Source organism: Labeo rohita, chromosome 12 (assembly GCF_022985175.1).
Source record: "Labeo rohita strain BAU-BD-2019 chromosome 12, IGBB_LRoh.1.0, whole genome shotgun sequence".
Lineage (NCBI taxonomy): Eukaryota > Metazoa > Chordata > Actinopteri > Cypriniformes > Cyprinidae > Labeo > Labeo rohita.
The window spans coordinates 11,628,468-11,644,927 of NC_066880.1; the positions used below are offsets into that span (position 1 = coordinate 11,628,468).

Sequence of the window (16,460 nt, forward strand, 5' to 3'; positions counted from 1 at the left end):
TTCTTTTGAGAAGCACAGCAGAAATGAATTCATATGGGAGTGGGGCAAATTAAGGGTGAGGAAACAATGACAGCATTTTTGGTTTTGGCTGCACAAGATGAGACAAAACACAACTGAAAATGAACTGTCGGTGTTGTAAACAACTCGGTGTCAACCACACAGTGCTTCATGCAAAACTGCTCTACCCCCTCATCTGTATGAGGTGTCATTGCCACAAGGTAGATCTGTCATCCAGATTTGTTCATTCCTGTGCAATTTCTTGATTTGTCATTAAATGCACACCTGTTCCCATTATGTCTTATTAGATTTGGTTGTAAAGGGCGTCTTTTTCTTTCCGAATGGTCAGTCTTTTGGTGCTGCCGCACCCTCTGGTGCTTGTCCTGAATTCAGATCATTGTCCTGGATTAGACAGCCCCTCTGGAAGCTGGTGTCAAATGCTGATGCACTCCGACATGGGGTCAACTTGTGCTCTAAAGAGTCATGTTATACAGCTCGCTTGTTTCTGACTGTCTGGGCAATCAGTTTAACTAGTTAACTTCAAGCTTGCCTTAGTGTGTGGAGTCATCAACATTTGCAGCACAAGCAGACTTCCATTTATCCGTTACTTTATGGAAATGTTTGGAATAGAAGCTTGGCATTTCATTCTAGCAATCTGCTAAATTCAAACCTACCCTCAGAAGCACCTTCAAAAGCCTCTGTTCACCAGCATTGTTTATTCAAATATAAGTGAAGACAGAACAGTTTTTTGAGGTGAATGAGAAACTGTCAGGCGTTAAAAAACGTTCTGTCATCTGGGAGGTTCACATGCTGTTGTGTGTATGATGCACATCATACAGGAAATTGCACCGGCTTCAGCACGCATTCCCTTGACATCTAAAAGCAATAGGTGAGAAGAAGCATACAGTTGATTTTAAATGCTTCAGTGGTTGTGTAGTTGCCAGATTACTTCTTGTAACCTGGTGAATTGCTGTGGAAAATGTGCCATGACAAGGTGTGGTACAGCTGTCAAATAGGATAAACTGTCAAACAATGATTTTTATTTATTTATTTTTTTTTTTTTTTTTTTAGCGTTCATCCGTAGTAGTAATCACCCCCAAGTACACTACCTTCCAAAAGTTTGATGATGAAAGTTAAATAACAACCTATCATTTCCTAAATCATTTCCAAGGTCACTGCTTAGTCCTATATGAAGTTATCCTAACAGGAGTAGAAGGGTTTTTTAAGCATATTTCATAAATTAATTGTATGCTAAGGCACAGTATAAAAAACTTAAATGAGAAATTTAAATTTTAAATAAACACTTAAATTTTGAAAAAGAACTAATCAAAATTATAGAACACTTTCAGATACCTCCATGTTATTGGTGTTAATCTGGCACCTAGTACTAATTTCTTTAATTATATGACAAATCCTATTTAACTGGCAGCATTCCTCCAATTTTTATTGAGATTGCAAGATGGCGGACTGTTGTCCAGAGCAAGTTGTCCAGATAAAGGCCAGATGACCCTTTCAGCCATTGCAAGAGAAGTTGGTCATCCCAAATCTGTGATTTCTCGAATATTGTAGGTTTATAATGACACTAATTCATTCAAGTCCCCCCAAAAAGGCTGGTCATCCACATAAGACAAATGCACGACAAGACAGGATAATGCAGAGACTCTCAGTGGGAAATCGGTTCAGCACTGCAGCTGGAATTGCTAGCCTGTTCAGTGCTGAACAGGGTAAGAAACGGATTGAAAATGTACTCTGGAGTATCCAAGCCTCTCATCAGCAGAAAGAATCAAGGCTAAACTCACTTTTGTGTGGAGAGAGAAAAACTGGTCCAAAGTTCACTTTAGTGATAAGAGCAAGTTTAATTTATTTGGGTCTGATGCGAAACATTTTGTTTGGCATCAGACTGAGGAAAAACTGAAGGCCAAGTGCATAAAGAAGTCAGTGAAAGGCGGAGGAGTAAATGTCATGGTTTGAGGGTTTTTTTCTGCAGCAGGAGTTGGGCAGCTTATACAGATACATGGCAGGGTGAATGGAAATATTTATCAGAACTTCCTTCAGCAACATGCGGTACCTTCCCTGCAAGCATCTCCCAATCAGCCTGCAATTTTCATGCAAATTACTAACCCCAAACTTGCCACTCTTTTAAAAACAAACAAATATATAGGCATTGTTGCATGGGAGGGTAGCGCTAGGCAGGATTTAGTTCTGTCAGTCAAGTGTTTTCCTCAAATGAGCGTTTTCCTGATTTCATCAATGTGATTTGTGCTTTTTTTCCCACTAAGTCAGATAGCCAAACTCATGACAGCTGGAATCAAGACTAGCCTGGGGCAGATTCTGTTCCATTACCAGTACAGCTAGAGAGATGGTCGCTGACAGGATATATCTACCCTCACATCTGCCCCTGAATTATGAACCGCATCGCTGAAATACAACAAATTAAAAGTGGAAATAGACGCAGACTGCCACAGATACCACCTAACATACAAACCCGATGTATGCCGTTTCTTTTAATATAATTCTAGTTATTATAATCTAAAAAATGACCGTTCCTATAAAAAGGACTCTGCAGGGGTGTGTCAGAACTATATGGCTGGTTAAGAACCTGTCAGTGTGCAACCTGAAATTAGAGCGGTTAACATGAGGAACAGCGAAATGCATTTCCACCCCGTGAATGGCTTTTTAACAGTCTCTTTGTTAAATGCAAGATAATGCATTTGGTTCAATTCCTGCAATCCATTTGCTTTTATTTAATATCTAGCACATGCTGTTCAGTCTTCAGGTTTTGGCACAAGTACTTCCCCTCCAAGGTTTGCTGTAACTGTCTCTTTTTATCCATTCTGCACTTATATTGCTTCATTCAAATGAGATGGGGACGTTCTTCTTGAAGTCCATGTCTGCGAAATCACCAAAAACGTCCTTCAAATGATTTCATTTCCCAGACATTTGCTCATTTACATGGAGCTCAGTGAGTCAGCAAACTGTAACGCGGAGTGATTTGACTACGAGTTTGTCTAACATCGATTCTGAAAGGAGTGATACGATGCCATACGATCGTCCTTTAGGTTCTACTCTCGCTGTAATGAGACGGTCAGGGATGCCAGGAAGGCTAAAAATGCTCGCCCAATTGGCGGGAAATGAAATCATCAGGGGGATGACAGTGACATTTTTGTCTTGTATGGTCTTGTTGATGTCACAGGCCTAAGGGGAATGTTTGTCACCTTCATCGCATCGTTTGTATCTCCTAGTTCCTTTTCTTAGTTGTCCATTGTCCATTTTTGTATTCTGTTATTTAAAGTCTAATGTCAATGTTTCAGAACATTTGGATTGCACTAGATGAAGAAGAAATGCAGATCTTTGGAATAACACCTACAACTTCTAAAGTGACTTCAGAAACGGGTCAATACAAGGCTGCTTATCTACCTAATTGCTGCTAATTATCTAAATAAGACTTTAGTCCAGAGTTTAATCATCAGTTTGTTGCTCTGGATCTTTTCTTTCCTGCAAATGGGGAAAAAAGCCTTCTCCAAGTCGATGGAGTGGTTTGTTTGTTCAGTGCAAGTGTTTATTTAACTAAGAATACACCTTTTATCATTGTTTAGCAGTTGGATTTCAGTTCTTTCTCCCACAGCTCATTCCAGACCTTTCATACTGTCTTCTGCTTTGAATGTTCCCTGGATGCCTTCTCACGTATTTGCTCAAGCCGCCACATGTACCGCCACACGAGGGGCGAGAACCTTTAATTGCTTTATTTTTCGTATTAATTCGGATTCCAGGTGGAACCGCGGAGGGGATTAAGTCCTGTTTACTGCCTGCAATGCACCGGATGAAAGGCTTCGATCTGAAGGGGGATTTCTCCCGCGCTGCTACTTAATCGAGCCATTCAAGTTTCTCTCTTTCCCATTCGTCTCCAATTTGCCATTATCTTCAAACGAAGCGAAGATGGCGTGCGTTTGAAAGCATTAAAAGGATTTCATCATTCTTTATTTTTTTTTTCTCCACGTCTTTTTTTCATCTGTGTGAACCATGAATTAATTTCACACGCAGATGTTTACGAATGCTCGTATATCTCCGTAAATACAGTCAGCAAAAGCAATTTCCCTACAATTCAGGACTTCGCTGTCTACGCAGTTTTAAGATCTGCCTTTTGAAACACATTGGCGGACCATAACACTTGACTGAAAAGATCAGATTTCTCAGCTTGACCACTGGAAGGCCTTCTGCGGGTTTTTAGGAATGTGTTGACATTTATGTTTTATCCATTTACTTTACTCTTTTGAAGTGGGATCATTTTGTACTGAGTGTGGATGCACTATAAAAACTTTAACAAGATGCGACAAAGCAATGGTTTAAAACCAAGTTTTTTAATATTAGTCAAAACAGTCTTCCCTGCTGGGGAAACCATCACAAAATTTGTAATTGTTTTACTGGTTATAATAGGACTTATTTTGGTTTTAATGGAAACTGTAATGGACCCTGTGGGTTTCCACTGGTTCTATTGATGGCTTGTTAAAACAACCAAATCCTAATGGAATATGTCTTAAAACACATTACAGAAAACCATTTTTGGATGGTTTGTAATGATATTTGTAGTGGAAACCATTAGAATTTCTGTGGTGGTTTCTATTGTTTTTTGTTTTTGTTTTACAGGAGGGATTTGTCAACTCAAACAACTGATCTAGATATACATTAGTGGTGGCTATTAACTAGCAATATAGAGTATTAAACTGCTTTAATCATATACAGTGCTTTGCAAAAGTATTCCTACCCCTTCATTTCTTTCATGTTTTATGTTGCAGCCTTATGTTAAACTGCTTTAAATTACTTTTTCCCCACATCAGTTTACATTCCATACACCATAATGAGAAAGCAAAAAAAAAAAAAAAAAAAAAGATATTTGACAACTTTGCAAATTTATATATAAAAAAAATAAAACACTGAAATTAGTACATTGCATAAGCATTCATACCCCTAACTCCAGTTGAAGCACCTTTACAGCCTCAAGTGTTTTTGGGTATGATGCAACAAGTTTTGTACATCTGCAGTTGGCATGTATCTGCCATTCTTCACCTCACCTCTTCACCTCTCAAGCTCTGTCAGCTTAGATGGGGGGCTGGCAGACATTTTCAGGTTTCTCCAGAAATATTTGATTGCATTTGATTGGCTGCTTCCAGCACACTTTATTTTTGGGATGGTACTTTGCAGGTGATGAGCAGTGCTTGGTTTTCTTCAAATATGATACTTGGAATTGCTGGAATTGATCATTTGCTCAGTTTGGCCAGGAAGCCAGTTCTGGGAAGAGTCCTAGTTGTTCCAAGCATCTTCCATTATAGATAATGGAGGGTACATGCTTCTGTGAACCTTCAGTGCAGCATAATTTTTTTCTGAACTCTTCCCCAGAACTGTACCTTTACTCAAGCCTGTTTCTGAGCTCTGCAGGCAGTTATTTTGACATCAGGGCTTGGTTTTTGCTCTGATTTTCATTTTCAGCTGTTAAGACCTTTTCTGAGTGGTATGTGCCTTTCCAAATCATACACATTCAAATGAATTTGCCATTTCTGTACTCAAAATGAAACTCTGCTTGAAGTGTAGTAACATCTACAAGCAATATGAGTGCTACTGAGCTAAATTTCAAGTGTCCCAGAAAAGGGTATGAATACTTATGCAAAGTTGTTACAAACCTGTTTTGTGCTTTGTCTTTATGGTATATGGAATGGAAATGGTATGAATACTTTTGCAAGTCACTGTAGACATCATTGATGTATCCCAACATGCTAGCAAATTAAAATCTTTGTTTCCCAGCAACCAAAACTCCAAATGAACCATGGCAATTGCATTGTTGGAATAAACTTGATAAGCTTGCTGAAAATGCAAATTAAGAAATGTTCTTACTAAATCATATATTTTTTTTAATTACTAAACAATAGTTTCACAAGCTGTTGTTTTTGAAAATGTTTTTTTTTTCAGTGGTATTGTTTATATTTGCCATCTGCTGAATGGCATGAACATAAATCTGTCACTGGGCCATTCTTGCTCATAGTGCAAAGCTTCTTTTTAGCACTTGCAAGTGAAGACATATGAGCTGAGAGACAAGAGGCATTAAAGAAACATGAAGTTGTGTTTTATTAATGGCAATTGTATGTTAGTAGTCAAGTCACCTTTATTTATATAGCGCTTTATACAATTCAGATTGTGTCAAAGCAGCTTTGAAGTGTCAAACAGGAAAATAGACGGTCAATAATGCAAAAGTATAATAACAAACAGTAATTTTTTCAGCCATGTCATCATCCATTTCAGCTGTCTTCCAGTTGTGTCTATGACAGTGTTGCCAGAAATTATACACAGGATAGTAATTAGGAGGAATAGGCGATTTGACCATCCCTAGTGATTTATTGATATATCTGAAATTTCTACATCACGTTTAATGTTTCGATCCCATGTTTTCTTTATCCTACAGCTGTTTTCTGTCGCTGTTGCTGGTAGCTGCAGTGGTGTGGAAGATCAAACAGACCTGTTGGGCCTCCAGACGACGAGAGGTATGTCACAAAACATGCAAAATATAAAGCGCTTCTCATAACAAGAATAACCAAATATCTGCTGATTAATTCACTTGTTTGATATATCGTTTGACTTTACACTGTGGGAAATCTGTTCTGCTTTTTCGTTTTGTGATTGTTTTTTTTTTTTTTTTTCCCTTCCCATGGAATTTGATTAGATACTCTGAGAAGTACATGTAAACTTGTCAGCCACATGAAACAGCTCTGCAGAGTCCAGTGCTTACAAACATGCCCATCTTCCTAATTAGGGGCCCTTATGAGCCAATTACAACTGACAAGAGTTATCTAATGCAGTTTATAGCAGACTGAACGATAAGCACAGCAGATGTCTGCACATCGAGGAGAGAGATGCCATACTTTGACTATTTCTTCTGTCTTCCTTCATTTTATGGTGGCAAAATTGCAGACGATTGGTTTCAGGGTCTGGCTTTTGGATAATGAGTCCATTTATAGTCCCAAAAGTTATTATAAGAAATTCCCGAGAATGATTAGCCAGTGTAGTAGTGTCCGCGTTTATTGCATTTTAGTGGACAGAATTGACATTGATAATCAGGGAGGTTGATCTCTTTTGCTTCTCTCCTAATTGATGTATGGAAATAAACAAGAGTTATGATCGCCACGATCCAAAGCTGTATTCATCTAAAGAATTAAATCCAATAATGCGTGATGGGGGCAGATGGGCTTCCACCATTAGCATTCAGCTCACTGCAGAGCTGCACTCCACAGGTTCAGATTATCTGTTTGTTTCTGCCCTCAAGTACTCTCAAAAAAGCTTTTATCTTTTAATTTAAAATGATTGAAAAGTTTGAGGAGGCGCTCCAGAAATATAATTGCTTCTGAAAATGTATTTTCTCCTTCCGTTTTGTCTTGATCAAGAAAGAGCCCGAATGACGTGCGGTTCATTTTGGCACCAATCATTTGACAAGGTCACGTTTTTGATTTTCGCCTTGGCAGCGCGAGGCGGAGACAGAAATGGAACTAACAGGGATTTTTCAGAGCACTTCCTTTGCATTCAGAGGCATGCGAATAGCGGTCATTTATTGCCATTTTGAACTGCAGCTTCGTAAAGGAAGAAGCTGTCCTGCCCCGCGACCTCTGCTTTGAACGCCTTTTGTCCTGACTGACTTATTGAAAGACATGAGTTGAAAGCAGAGGACATGTTTATAACTTCCATTATGCAAATGTTCTCCACTGCACTGATTTTAGCTGAGAGATCAAACAAGGGAATATCTAAAAAGCAGCAGTGCTCAACACAAATCAGAGTGCTTGCCTTTGATTTCCTTCAGTGCGTCGTTTCCCGGAAAATTCTAGAGAACGTCTCATTGTCATCTGCCTGGATATTTGCACAGTCGCATTTGCCTTATTTGGGTTTTAGCTTTAGCTCCAAAGTCTTTTGTGTTGAAGCACAGTGCTTGTAAATCTGGTTAAAACCATCCAATTAGTGCTTAACCTCATGCATCATGTGATTATTTGATCTCTCAAACTAAATTTATTGTATTTAAGAGATTACAGTATGTAATTCTCTCTCTCCCTCTCTTGCTCTCTCTCTCTCTCTCTCTCTCTCTCTCACACACACACACGCACACACACATATGCGCGTGTGTGCAGAGAAACAGATAATAAAGTATTTTTCTTATGTTTTTAAAAGAAGTCACTTATGCCCACCAAGGCAAAATATATTAGAGTTTAAAAATATTTTCATACAATTTAAAAGGTAATTTATTCTTGTGATAGCAATAGTGTATTTTCAGCAGCCATTACTGCAGTCTTCAAAATCACATGGCCAGAAATTATTCAAATATATACTGATTTATTGCTCAGGTGCTGTTTAATATGTTTGTGAAAACTGTGATATTTTATTTTTTATTTTTATTTTTTTTCAAGCCATTTGATACTAGAAAGCTCAAAACAGCATTTATTTGTTTTTTTTTTATTATATATAAATGATAATTTTAATAATTTTAAAAATAACATTAAAAATAGAATATATACAATCATTAAAAATCTTTTTATTATATATAAATCTGTAATGCGTAAATTTGTGGCATTTTTCTTATGTATCTTTCTATTTCTCAATAACATTTTTTCTGTTTATGTCATGGTTGGTCATTTAGTCTGCATGACATTTAGAACACAGAATTCCAGCTGTGTCTTCCTCTGCCTATATTTTCAGTTATTTATATTAAGGCGCATACTGTGGTGGTCACTTGGGTCAGATAATACTTTGAAATGAATGTAAATAATTGCATAGCTTAATATTTTACCCATGTTTCTTTGCAGGAGAATTTTCAGCATTTCTATTGCTGTTCTGTATTGATGACCTGTCTGGTCCCTTAGCGGCAGGGTTGCCAGGTTCTCACAACCAAACACGCCCATTTGCTACTCAAAACTAACCCAAAAGTAGCCCAATCACATTTTGAGGGAGGTCCCCCGGTAAACTTAGCATTCCAGGGGCTAAATATTACATTTTTGGGGTCGCTTCAACCCGCAGACATGGAAAAACAGCCCACAGCAACAGTGTTAAAGTAGCTCAATTCCGTGAGCATTTCATTTTGTATAGATATATTTTTTATGTCTGTAAAGGCAAGTATACACAGATTTCTGAAGTTTCGCACTCAGGTTCACAGAGACCCAGACAGCAGAAAGCAGATCCTGTTTGCTTTATTTTACAAAAGCGCAACATTTCGTTGTTGTTGTTAGCGCACACAAATAAATGTAGAGTCTTTACAGATTTGAAAGATGTATTACTTTTATATGTATGACCAAAAATGACTGAGTATTTTAAGCGTGCTGCTGTTCAGCTTCCATACTCTGCACAGACACTTCAACAGCGCACATTTTTCAAGATTAACATTAGATTGAGCGACCATGTAAAGTTACTACTACGTACATCATTCAGATGAAAAGCCATATTTGAGGTCGGTGAATGATAGGTGAGTGTTTGGATGTCCTACCTGATGTAGTACCACATAAACCAGCCATTAACACTCACACTTTCTTTTTTTTTCTGCGACTAAGTGAGTAATAAACTTTTGGTCGATCAAGCCTTTTCTTTTCGACTAACATTTAGTCGACTATAAGGGGGCAGCCCTACTTCATATAGTACAGACTTCATATTCGTTCCAGACCCATAAGACCTTCGTTCATCTTTGAAACACAAATTAAAATATTTTTGACCTTTATTTTTGACATTTTTGTTTTCTTTGCACACAAAAAGTGTACTTGTAGCTTCATAAAATTAAAGGCGAAATCCACTTCCAGAACAAAAATTTACAGATAATGTACTCACCCCCTTGTCATCCTTTTTCAGTCATAAAGAAATTGTTTTTTGAGGAAAACATTTAAGGATTTTTCTCTGTATAATGGACTGCTATGGTGCCCTGAGTTTGAACTTTGAATGCAGTTTAAGTGCGGCTTCAAATGATCCCAAATGTGTATTCTGGCTCAAGACAGTTAGGGTATGTCGAAAAACTCCAATCGTATTTTCTCTCTTATCTTCAAAAATTATTTCAAAATCATCCTACATCACTGCATTAAAAAGTATATAAATTGTATTATTTTTATAATAATAACCGATCGTTTCGTTATTGTTTACATCCGCATTTGGGATCGTTTGAAGCCGGATTTAAGCTGCATTTTGGCAGTTCAAACTTGGGGCACCATAGAAGTCCACTATATGGAGAAAAATGCTGAAATGTTTTCTTCAAAAAACATAATTTCTTTCGACTGAAGAAAGAAAGACATGAACACCTTGGATGACAAAGGGGTGAGTACATTATCTGTACATTTTTGTTCTGGAAGTGGACTTCTACTTCAGGTCACATTAAATATTTTAACAATGTCCTTACTGCCTTTCTGGGCTTTCAGCATGCGAGTTGCATTGCTGTCTATGCAGGGCCAGAAAGCTTTTGGATTTCATCAAAAATATCTTAATTTGTGTTCTGAAGATGAATGAAGGTCTTACAGGTTTGGAACAACATAAGGGTGAGTAATTAATGACAGAATTTTCATTTTTGGGTGAACAATCCTTTTAAGATGCTCAAAGCTACTACCTTCCAGCAGAGTGTGGTTTGGCCATTGTCTTCCAAGACAAATTGGCCTTGTGAAACCACATAGTGTGAGATAGCGGTATGACAATTTCAAATCAAGCCTTAGTTTGACAGATCTGAAAAATGTATCCTAGCTTATGTTTAGTGGAGGAAGAAGTGTGTTCCATGTCTCTGATTTGATTCATCACAGTGATGGTATGGCATTAGTCTGTGTGTGTGTGTTTAGCCCTGATGTTAAGTGATTATGCTGAGCAGGTGCATTAGAGAACCGTCGTCTGATGCCAGAGGGCTTGATAATGGTGTTTTGCATTTACCGCACTGGAACATTACATAGGTAGAGTCACTTATGCCGTTGTCTTATGCACCTGTGGGTAGGTTTGCATTTGTGTAGATAATTATCATTTCTGTCAGTGTGTGAAATATCCCTTAACTTTTGATTTTTCATTGAGGTTGCAACATTCATAGCTCTTTGCCTCAGATTATCGCTGTGCTGTTTGATACAACAGATCGATCTTTTGAAAACAAGGCATCTGTTGTCTTTGCGGATGAAATATTTATCTTGCCTTTTTGGAGAATAATATATCAACAGCCTGGTTTTCTTAAAGCTAGAAATTAGACAGTGGGAGGGAAGATTACAAAAAGTGCAATTAAACAGTCTTATCTCTGCTCTCCAATGAGCAACACAAACAGGTTCAGCTATGGGCATCGCCCTCGTCCGCCCTCATGTTTTATGATTCGTCTTATTGAAAAAAAAAAAAACTCTCCCACTGTTCGGACCAATGACTGCAAACCCCATGCCGAAATGAAAAATTAAATGAACAAGACGGAACAGGGGTGATTAAGAATAATGAAACCGTGTCGTCCCGAGTTATTGAATTTCGTCTAACATGCAGTCTCATCCAATTCAGTTCTGAGTGCCTGAAGAGAAGCAAATATACTTATAATGAAGGTTACATGCATCTGCTGTGCTCTATCACATAATCATTTTTGGCAATTGGATGTTTTAATCGATTCAGACGAAACTGCGAATGGTTAGGAAGATGATGTTTGTTGACTCTTGTCTTGGTTAAACGAGGCTGATTTGTGAACGTGCAGATTTGATGATTGTTTCAAATGCCGGACATTGGGACAAACTATGCTTTTTGCACTGTGCATAGGTGCTGGAGTGGCTCTGTACCATTTCAGGAGGACAGATGACAGACATCAGCACTAAATGTCAGTGTAGAGCAGGAGGAATGACTTCTGTAAAACAGACAGCGGGGGCATTGACATTTCACAGTGCAATGTCATACAGCATGCGCAAAAACGCGATTCAGTTGAACAGCATTGCTTGAAATGCACATTCTTGTTGCAATACAGTTGTTTTTAATGCAGTTGTGTAATGCTGGGTGGAGAAGCCTGTGGAGTAAAACTTACTTAAAGGGGTCATCGGATGCTAAGTTCACTTTTACATGTTGTTTGAACATTAATGTGTGTTGGTAGTGTATGTACAAATCTACCCTATAATGATAAAAATCCATGCAGTGGTTTTTAATTCATCTGTAAAAATAATGTTCCCTTTTTCAAATCGAGCCATTCTCAGATACCTGTCGGTGTGGCGTCACACCTGCAGAGGCCGCTCCCACGATAGTTGATTGACATGAGTGTTTTACAGATCAGCTGTAACAGTCAGACCTCTTTTGTTTGGATGCCGGAGCAGGGATGTAAGTTAGACAAGAATATCTCTGATTGAGCGATTGAGGTGTTGTGTTGCTGGATGTAATAATGAACATAGTGGTCGTCATTTACTCCCGACATCTGAGCCACTGAAGATGCAGTGGATTACGTTTGTTTGTGAAGGGAATGCGCCTCCCAATCTACATATATCTGTCTATGTTCACGCAAATCATTCATGATCCAGCTTCACTTACAGCAGAAGTGAGTATAAGTATGTTTTTATGAATCTTTGCCATCGCCTTTCCTAATAAAGTACTAGTTAGCAAGTTTAGTGGCTAAACGTGGCTAAATGCGGCTAAAGTAAACAGGCTCGTCTTTCCACAGAGAGAAGAGAGGGGCGGGGCGATCAGAGCTCATTAACATTTAAGGCAGCCTCAACCAGAATGAGATGATTTTTGTAGAGTTGATTTTGACAAGGTAAAAAGGGTGTTGTTTTACACAACCATTGAGAATTTTTAACCAAAGTATATTATAGACTTTTCATTAAGACCCTAAAGAATCATATCAACTTGTGGAAAATGGGCATCCGATGACCCCTTTAAAATACCATTAAACACTAAAACATATTACCTTTTGTCTAACATAGTGATTGCATGTCTTATTTTGTTAGTAATAATAAGAAATGTAGGTACTTTTTTTCAACTGTTTTTTTTTTAGGAGATGAGTGAATGTTTTTGGATGGGATTCAGGGTAGTACGATTTAGGCACATTTTCTGTTAGAAGCAAGTCACAAATGCAGCCTGACCATCATGAGGAACATCAAACATCAACATCAAACAACAATGTTTGTGTGCAACATTTGGTGAAATATTGAAGGAGCCGCCTGGGGCTTTGCTTATCAATGTCACCTTCGTTTGAGAAAAAAGGCAGTATCAAGTACTGATGTTATATCCCTCCATCTTTTTTTCTTTTTTTTTTCCTGTTTTCCCCACTGTGTTTTTTCCACCTTTTATTATTTCCCTTTGTCCCCTCCCCTTACCGTTTTTCCCTTCTTTTTGACTTTTTTTCTGTTTTTTAACTCCATTTATAACAATATAAAATATACACATTATATATTCATATCTATATATAAATATGAGCCTGGACCACAAAACCAGTCATGGATATATTTGTAACAATAGCCGACAATTGTATGGGTCAAAATTTTTTATTTTTTTTTTTTCTGGAAAAAATCATTAAGATATTAAAAAAGAACATGTTCCATTAGTATTTAGTAAAGTTCCTACCATAAATATATATCAAAACTTATGATTTTTTTTTTTGATTAGTTATTTGCGTTGCTAACTTCATTTGGACAACTTTGAAGGTTTTATTATTATTATTATTATTATTTATTTTATTTTATTTTATTTTTTTTTTGCACCCTCAGATTCCAGATTTTAAAATTGTTGTATCTTGCCCAAATATTGTCCTATCCTAACAAACCATACATCAATAAAAAGCTTAAAATGGACAGCTGTATAAATCTCAATTTCAAAAAATTTACCCTTATGACTGGTTTTGTGGTCCAGGACCATTTATTTGATACAAAGTACAGCAAAATCAGTAAAATGGTTGGGTTAGGGGATAGACAATATTGTTTTGTCAGTATAAAAACTATAGAAGTGTGTGTGTGTGTATACATATATATATTTATATTAATCTTTGTTAATGCTAGTTAATAAAAATACAGGTATTCATTGTTTGTTCCTCTTAGTTCACAGTGTGTTAACTAATGTTAACAAACACATTCTTAGTTCATGTTAACTAATGTAGGTTACTAATGTTAACTAATGAACCTTATTGTAGACTGTTATGTGTTAAATATATAATGATGTATTTAATATTATAATAACTATTAAAATGTCAAAATATGAAATATTTCTAATAATAACAAATATTTTATTTTATATTTTATATAAAAGTCATCAAATCAGACTAATTATGTGGCTTGGTAGAGACTGTTGATAACCACATCTATTTTAGCCTGCTATAGACAGGAAAATTTATATAGTCAGTATTATATTCCAGGCCTGCTGAGTACATGCTTTGGTTTTTCTGGGAGTATCCATTATTATGAAAAATGGAGAAGTTATGATAAAACTTTTTATCTCTGCGATAGGGCCATGTGTTATAAAGAATGTTTCTCTTTCAAGGGCATCAGCAAACTTCAGGCAAAGGGAACCGAGAGTTTTATCCTCTTTAATATTAATTAAAGGTCATAGTATCAGCCCCAATATAAAACCAGTCTGGCTGGCTTACAGCCCAAGATGTGGGTTTAAGTAACAGAGAAACTGAGGATGACAGCTGTATTCTATCTAATGTTGACTTTCCAATGGCTTTTAGTGATGATCATTCATTAATGATTGTTGGGTGGGATATAGATATTAAGCATGTCAATGATATAACAATTGGCTTTAAATTATTGATATTTTAAAAGCTAGACATCCTCAACTACGCTATAATTAAACACAGCCTTATTACTTAGCTTAATGAATGAAGTAAAATCCTGCTTGACACAAATTGGTCAGGAAAGGACACATTATGCAGAGAGAGGGAGAGGGGGAGAGAGAGAGAGGGAGAGGGGGAGAGAGAGCGAGAGAGAGAGAGAGAGAGAGAGAGAGGATCAGGATGGCACGGATGCATCAGCTCCTTCTCCAGCCTTGCAGAAAAGCAGCTCTGATCGGTCTGAAAAAAAAAAAAAAAAAAAATGTTTCTGCCCATAATGAGAGCCTTGCAAACGGCCGCAACCATTTGTGACTCTGAACACAGAGGCTCTGCTTCCACTTCATTCATCACACGCTCACAAGGGAACCTTTAGTCTATGACAAATACTCGCCCTCACTTTTCAAGTTCAGCCGTGGGACTCACAGAGAGTTCGTTAAATCACATGTTCACACAAACCGATGTGTGCAAATGATACATGCATTGCTCAGAGAGATGCAGTAGTGCGCTCTGAAGTAATGGATCAATGCAGTGCAGAGTCTGGCGATTTCAAAGCAAACACTTGCGTATCAGTGATCTGGAAATGAATCCCAAATATTTGCTCAATGCTTCGGCAAATGTGGTTCACTTGGTCCAGTCAAAGAAGGTCATGCTACCTTTCTTCCAGCCTTTTGTTTGCTTCTTTGAGGTAAACTGAATGTTTCCCAATGCAAAAAAGTCAAATTTAGGTCAGAATGAAAAACAAAAACAGTATTAAATTTTAATTATTGTTGCTTTTACGGTGAGAATGAGGCTTTTGTGACCTATAATATGATGCAACTGATTGTAATTCTGTTGTGTTATTATTCAATTTGTGCATCACGGTGTTCTGTGTTGGTATTTATGCTTATAATTGCAGTTTGATTGATTTACTTTGTTCCAACTGATGCAATCTAGTGACATAGTTAATAATTGTAATGATTATAATGACTGATAAAAAAAGATATCATGGCAGATCTGGGCTTGAAGATGAATAAGAAGGCTGTCTGAGAGCTTTTAAAGTAACCAGTGCAGCAATGAAAATATATTGGACTGGTATGATCATATTTTCTGGACCTGGTTATAGAACTCCAGCTGCAGTGTTTTAAACAAACTGCAGTTTATTTATGGAGACAATCGGGCATCCAGCCAGAAGTGCATTACAATAATCAGGTCTCAAAGTTATGAATGCATGAACTAACATTCCTGCGTCTAGAGAGGATATTCTGTAGCCCGGGTGTTTCCGAGGTGGAAAGATGCATTGAGGTGCTCAATGAGTAAAAGCCAAAATTCTGTGGGAAGTACAAACTGCCCATTTGAAGGGTCATGTCCTAGAGAGAGGGAGAAGTTAATAATATTTAACAAGGGGTCATCATGATATCTGATATACAGCAACAGTTGGTTGCACATTTCCTGAAGTTCTCTCTATCTTTTCAGAGAGGAAAGTAATTGCTGCTGTATTCTAGTAGGTTATCAGATTGCAGAACTGCTTCCTAGTTAATCGGACCACTGTGCTAAACAGATATTATTCTGTTTTTTTTTCTATGAGTCTAAAAGCGTATTCTAATCTAGCTTCTTTTAGGGATCACCTGCAGCTGAAAACACTGTCATTTACAGCAATTTCGAAAACATTCAGGTTGTTTTTCTCCCATCTGCACCCCATTTTCTGTTTTTCTTAAGAGAGGCTGTTATACTACAATACCCA

The 16,460-nt window shown here is 37.4% G+C and overlaps 1 protein-coding gene across 1 annotated transcript in view; it reads left to right on the plus strand.

Moving 5' to 3' along the window:
* atrnl1b (attractin-like 1b) overlaps positions 1 to 16,460 on the plus strand; it is a 118,064-nt gene that overhangs the window by 69,836 nt on the left and 31,768 nt on the right. Inside the window, exon 26 of the mRNA XM_051124431.1 lies at positions 6,449 to 6,527. Coding sequence (XP_050980388.1) covers positions 6,449 to 6,527 — 79 coding nt within the window. The remainder of the gene's footprint in view (positions 1 to 6,448; positions 6,528 to 16,460) is intronic.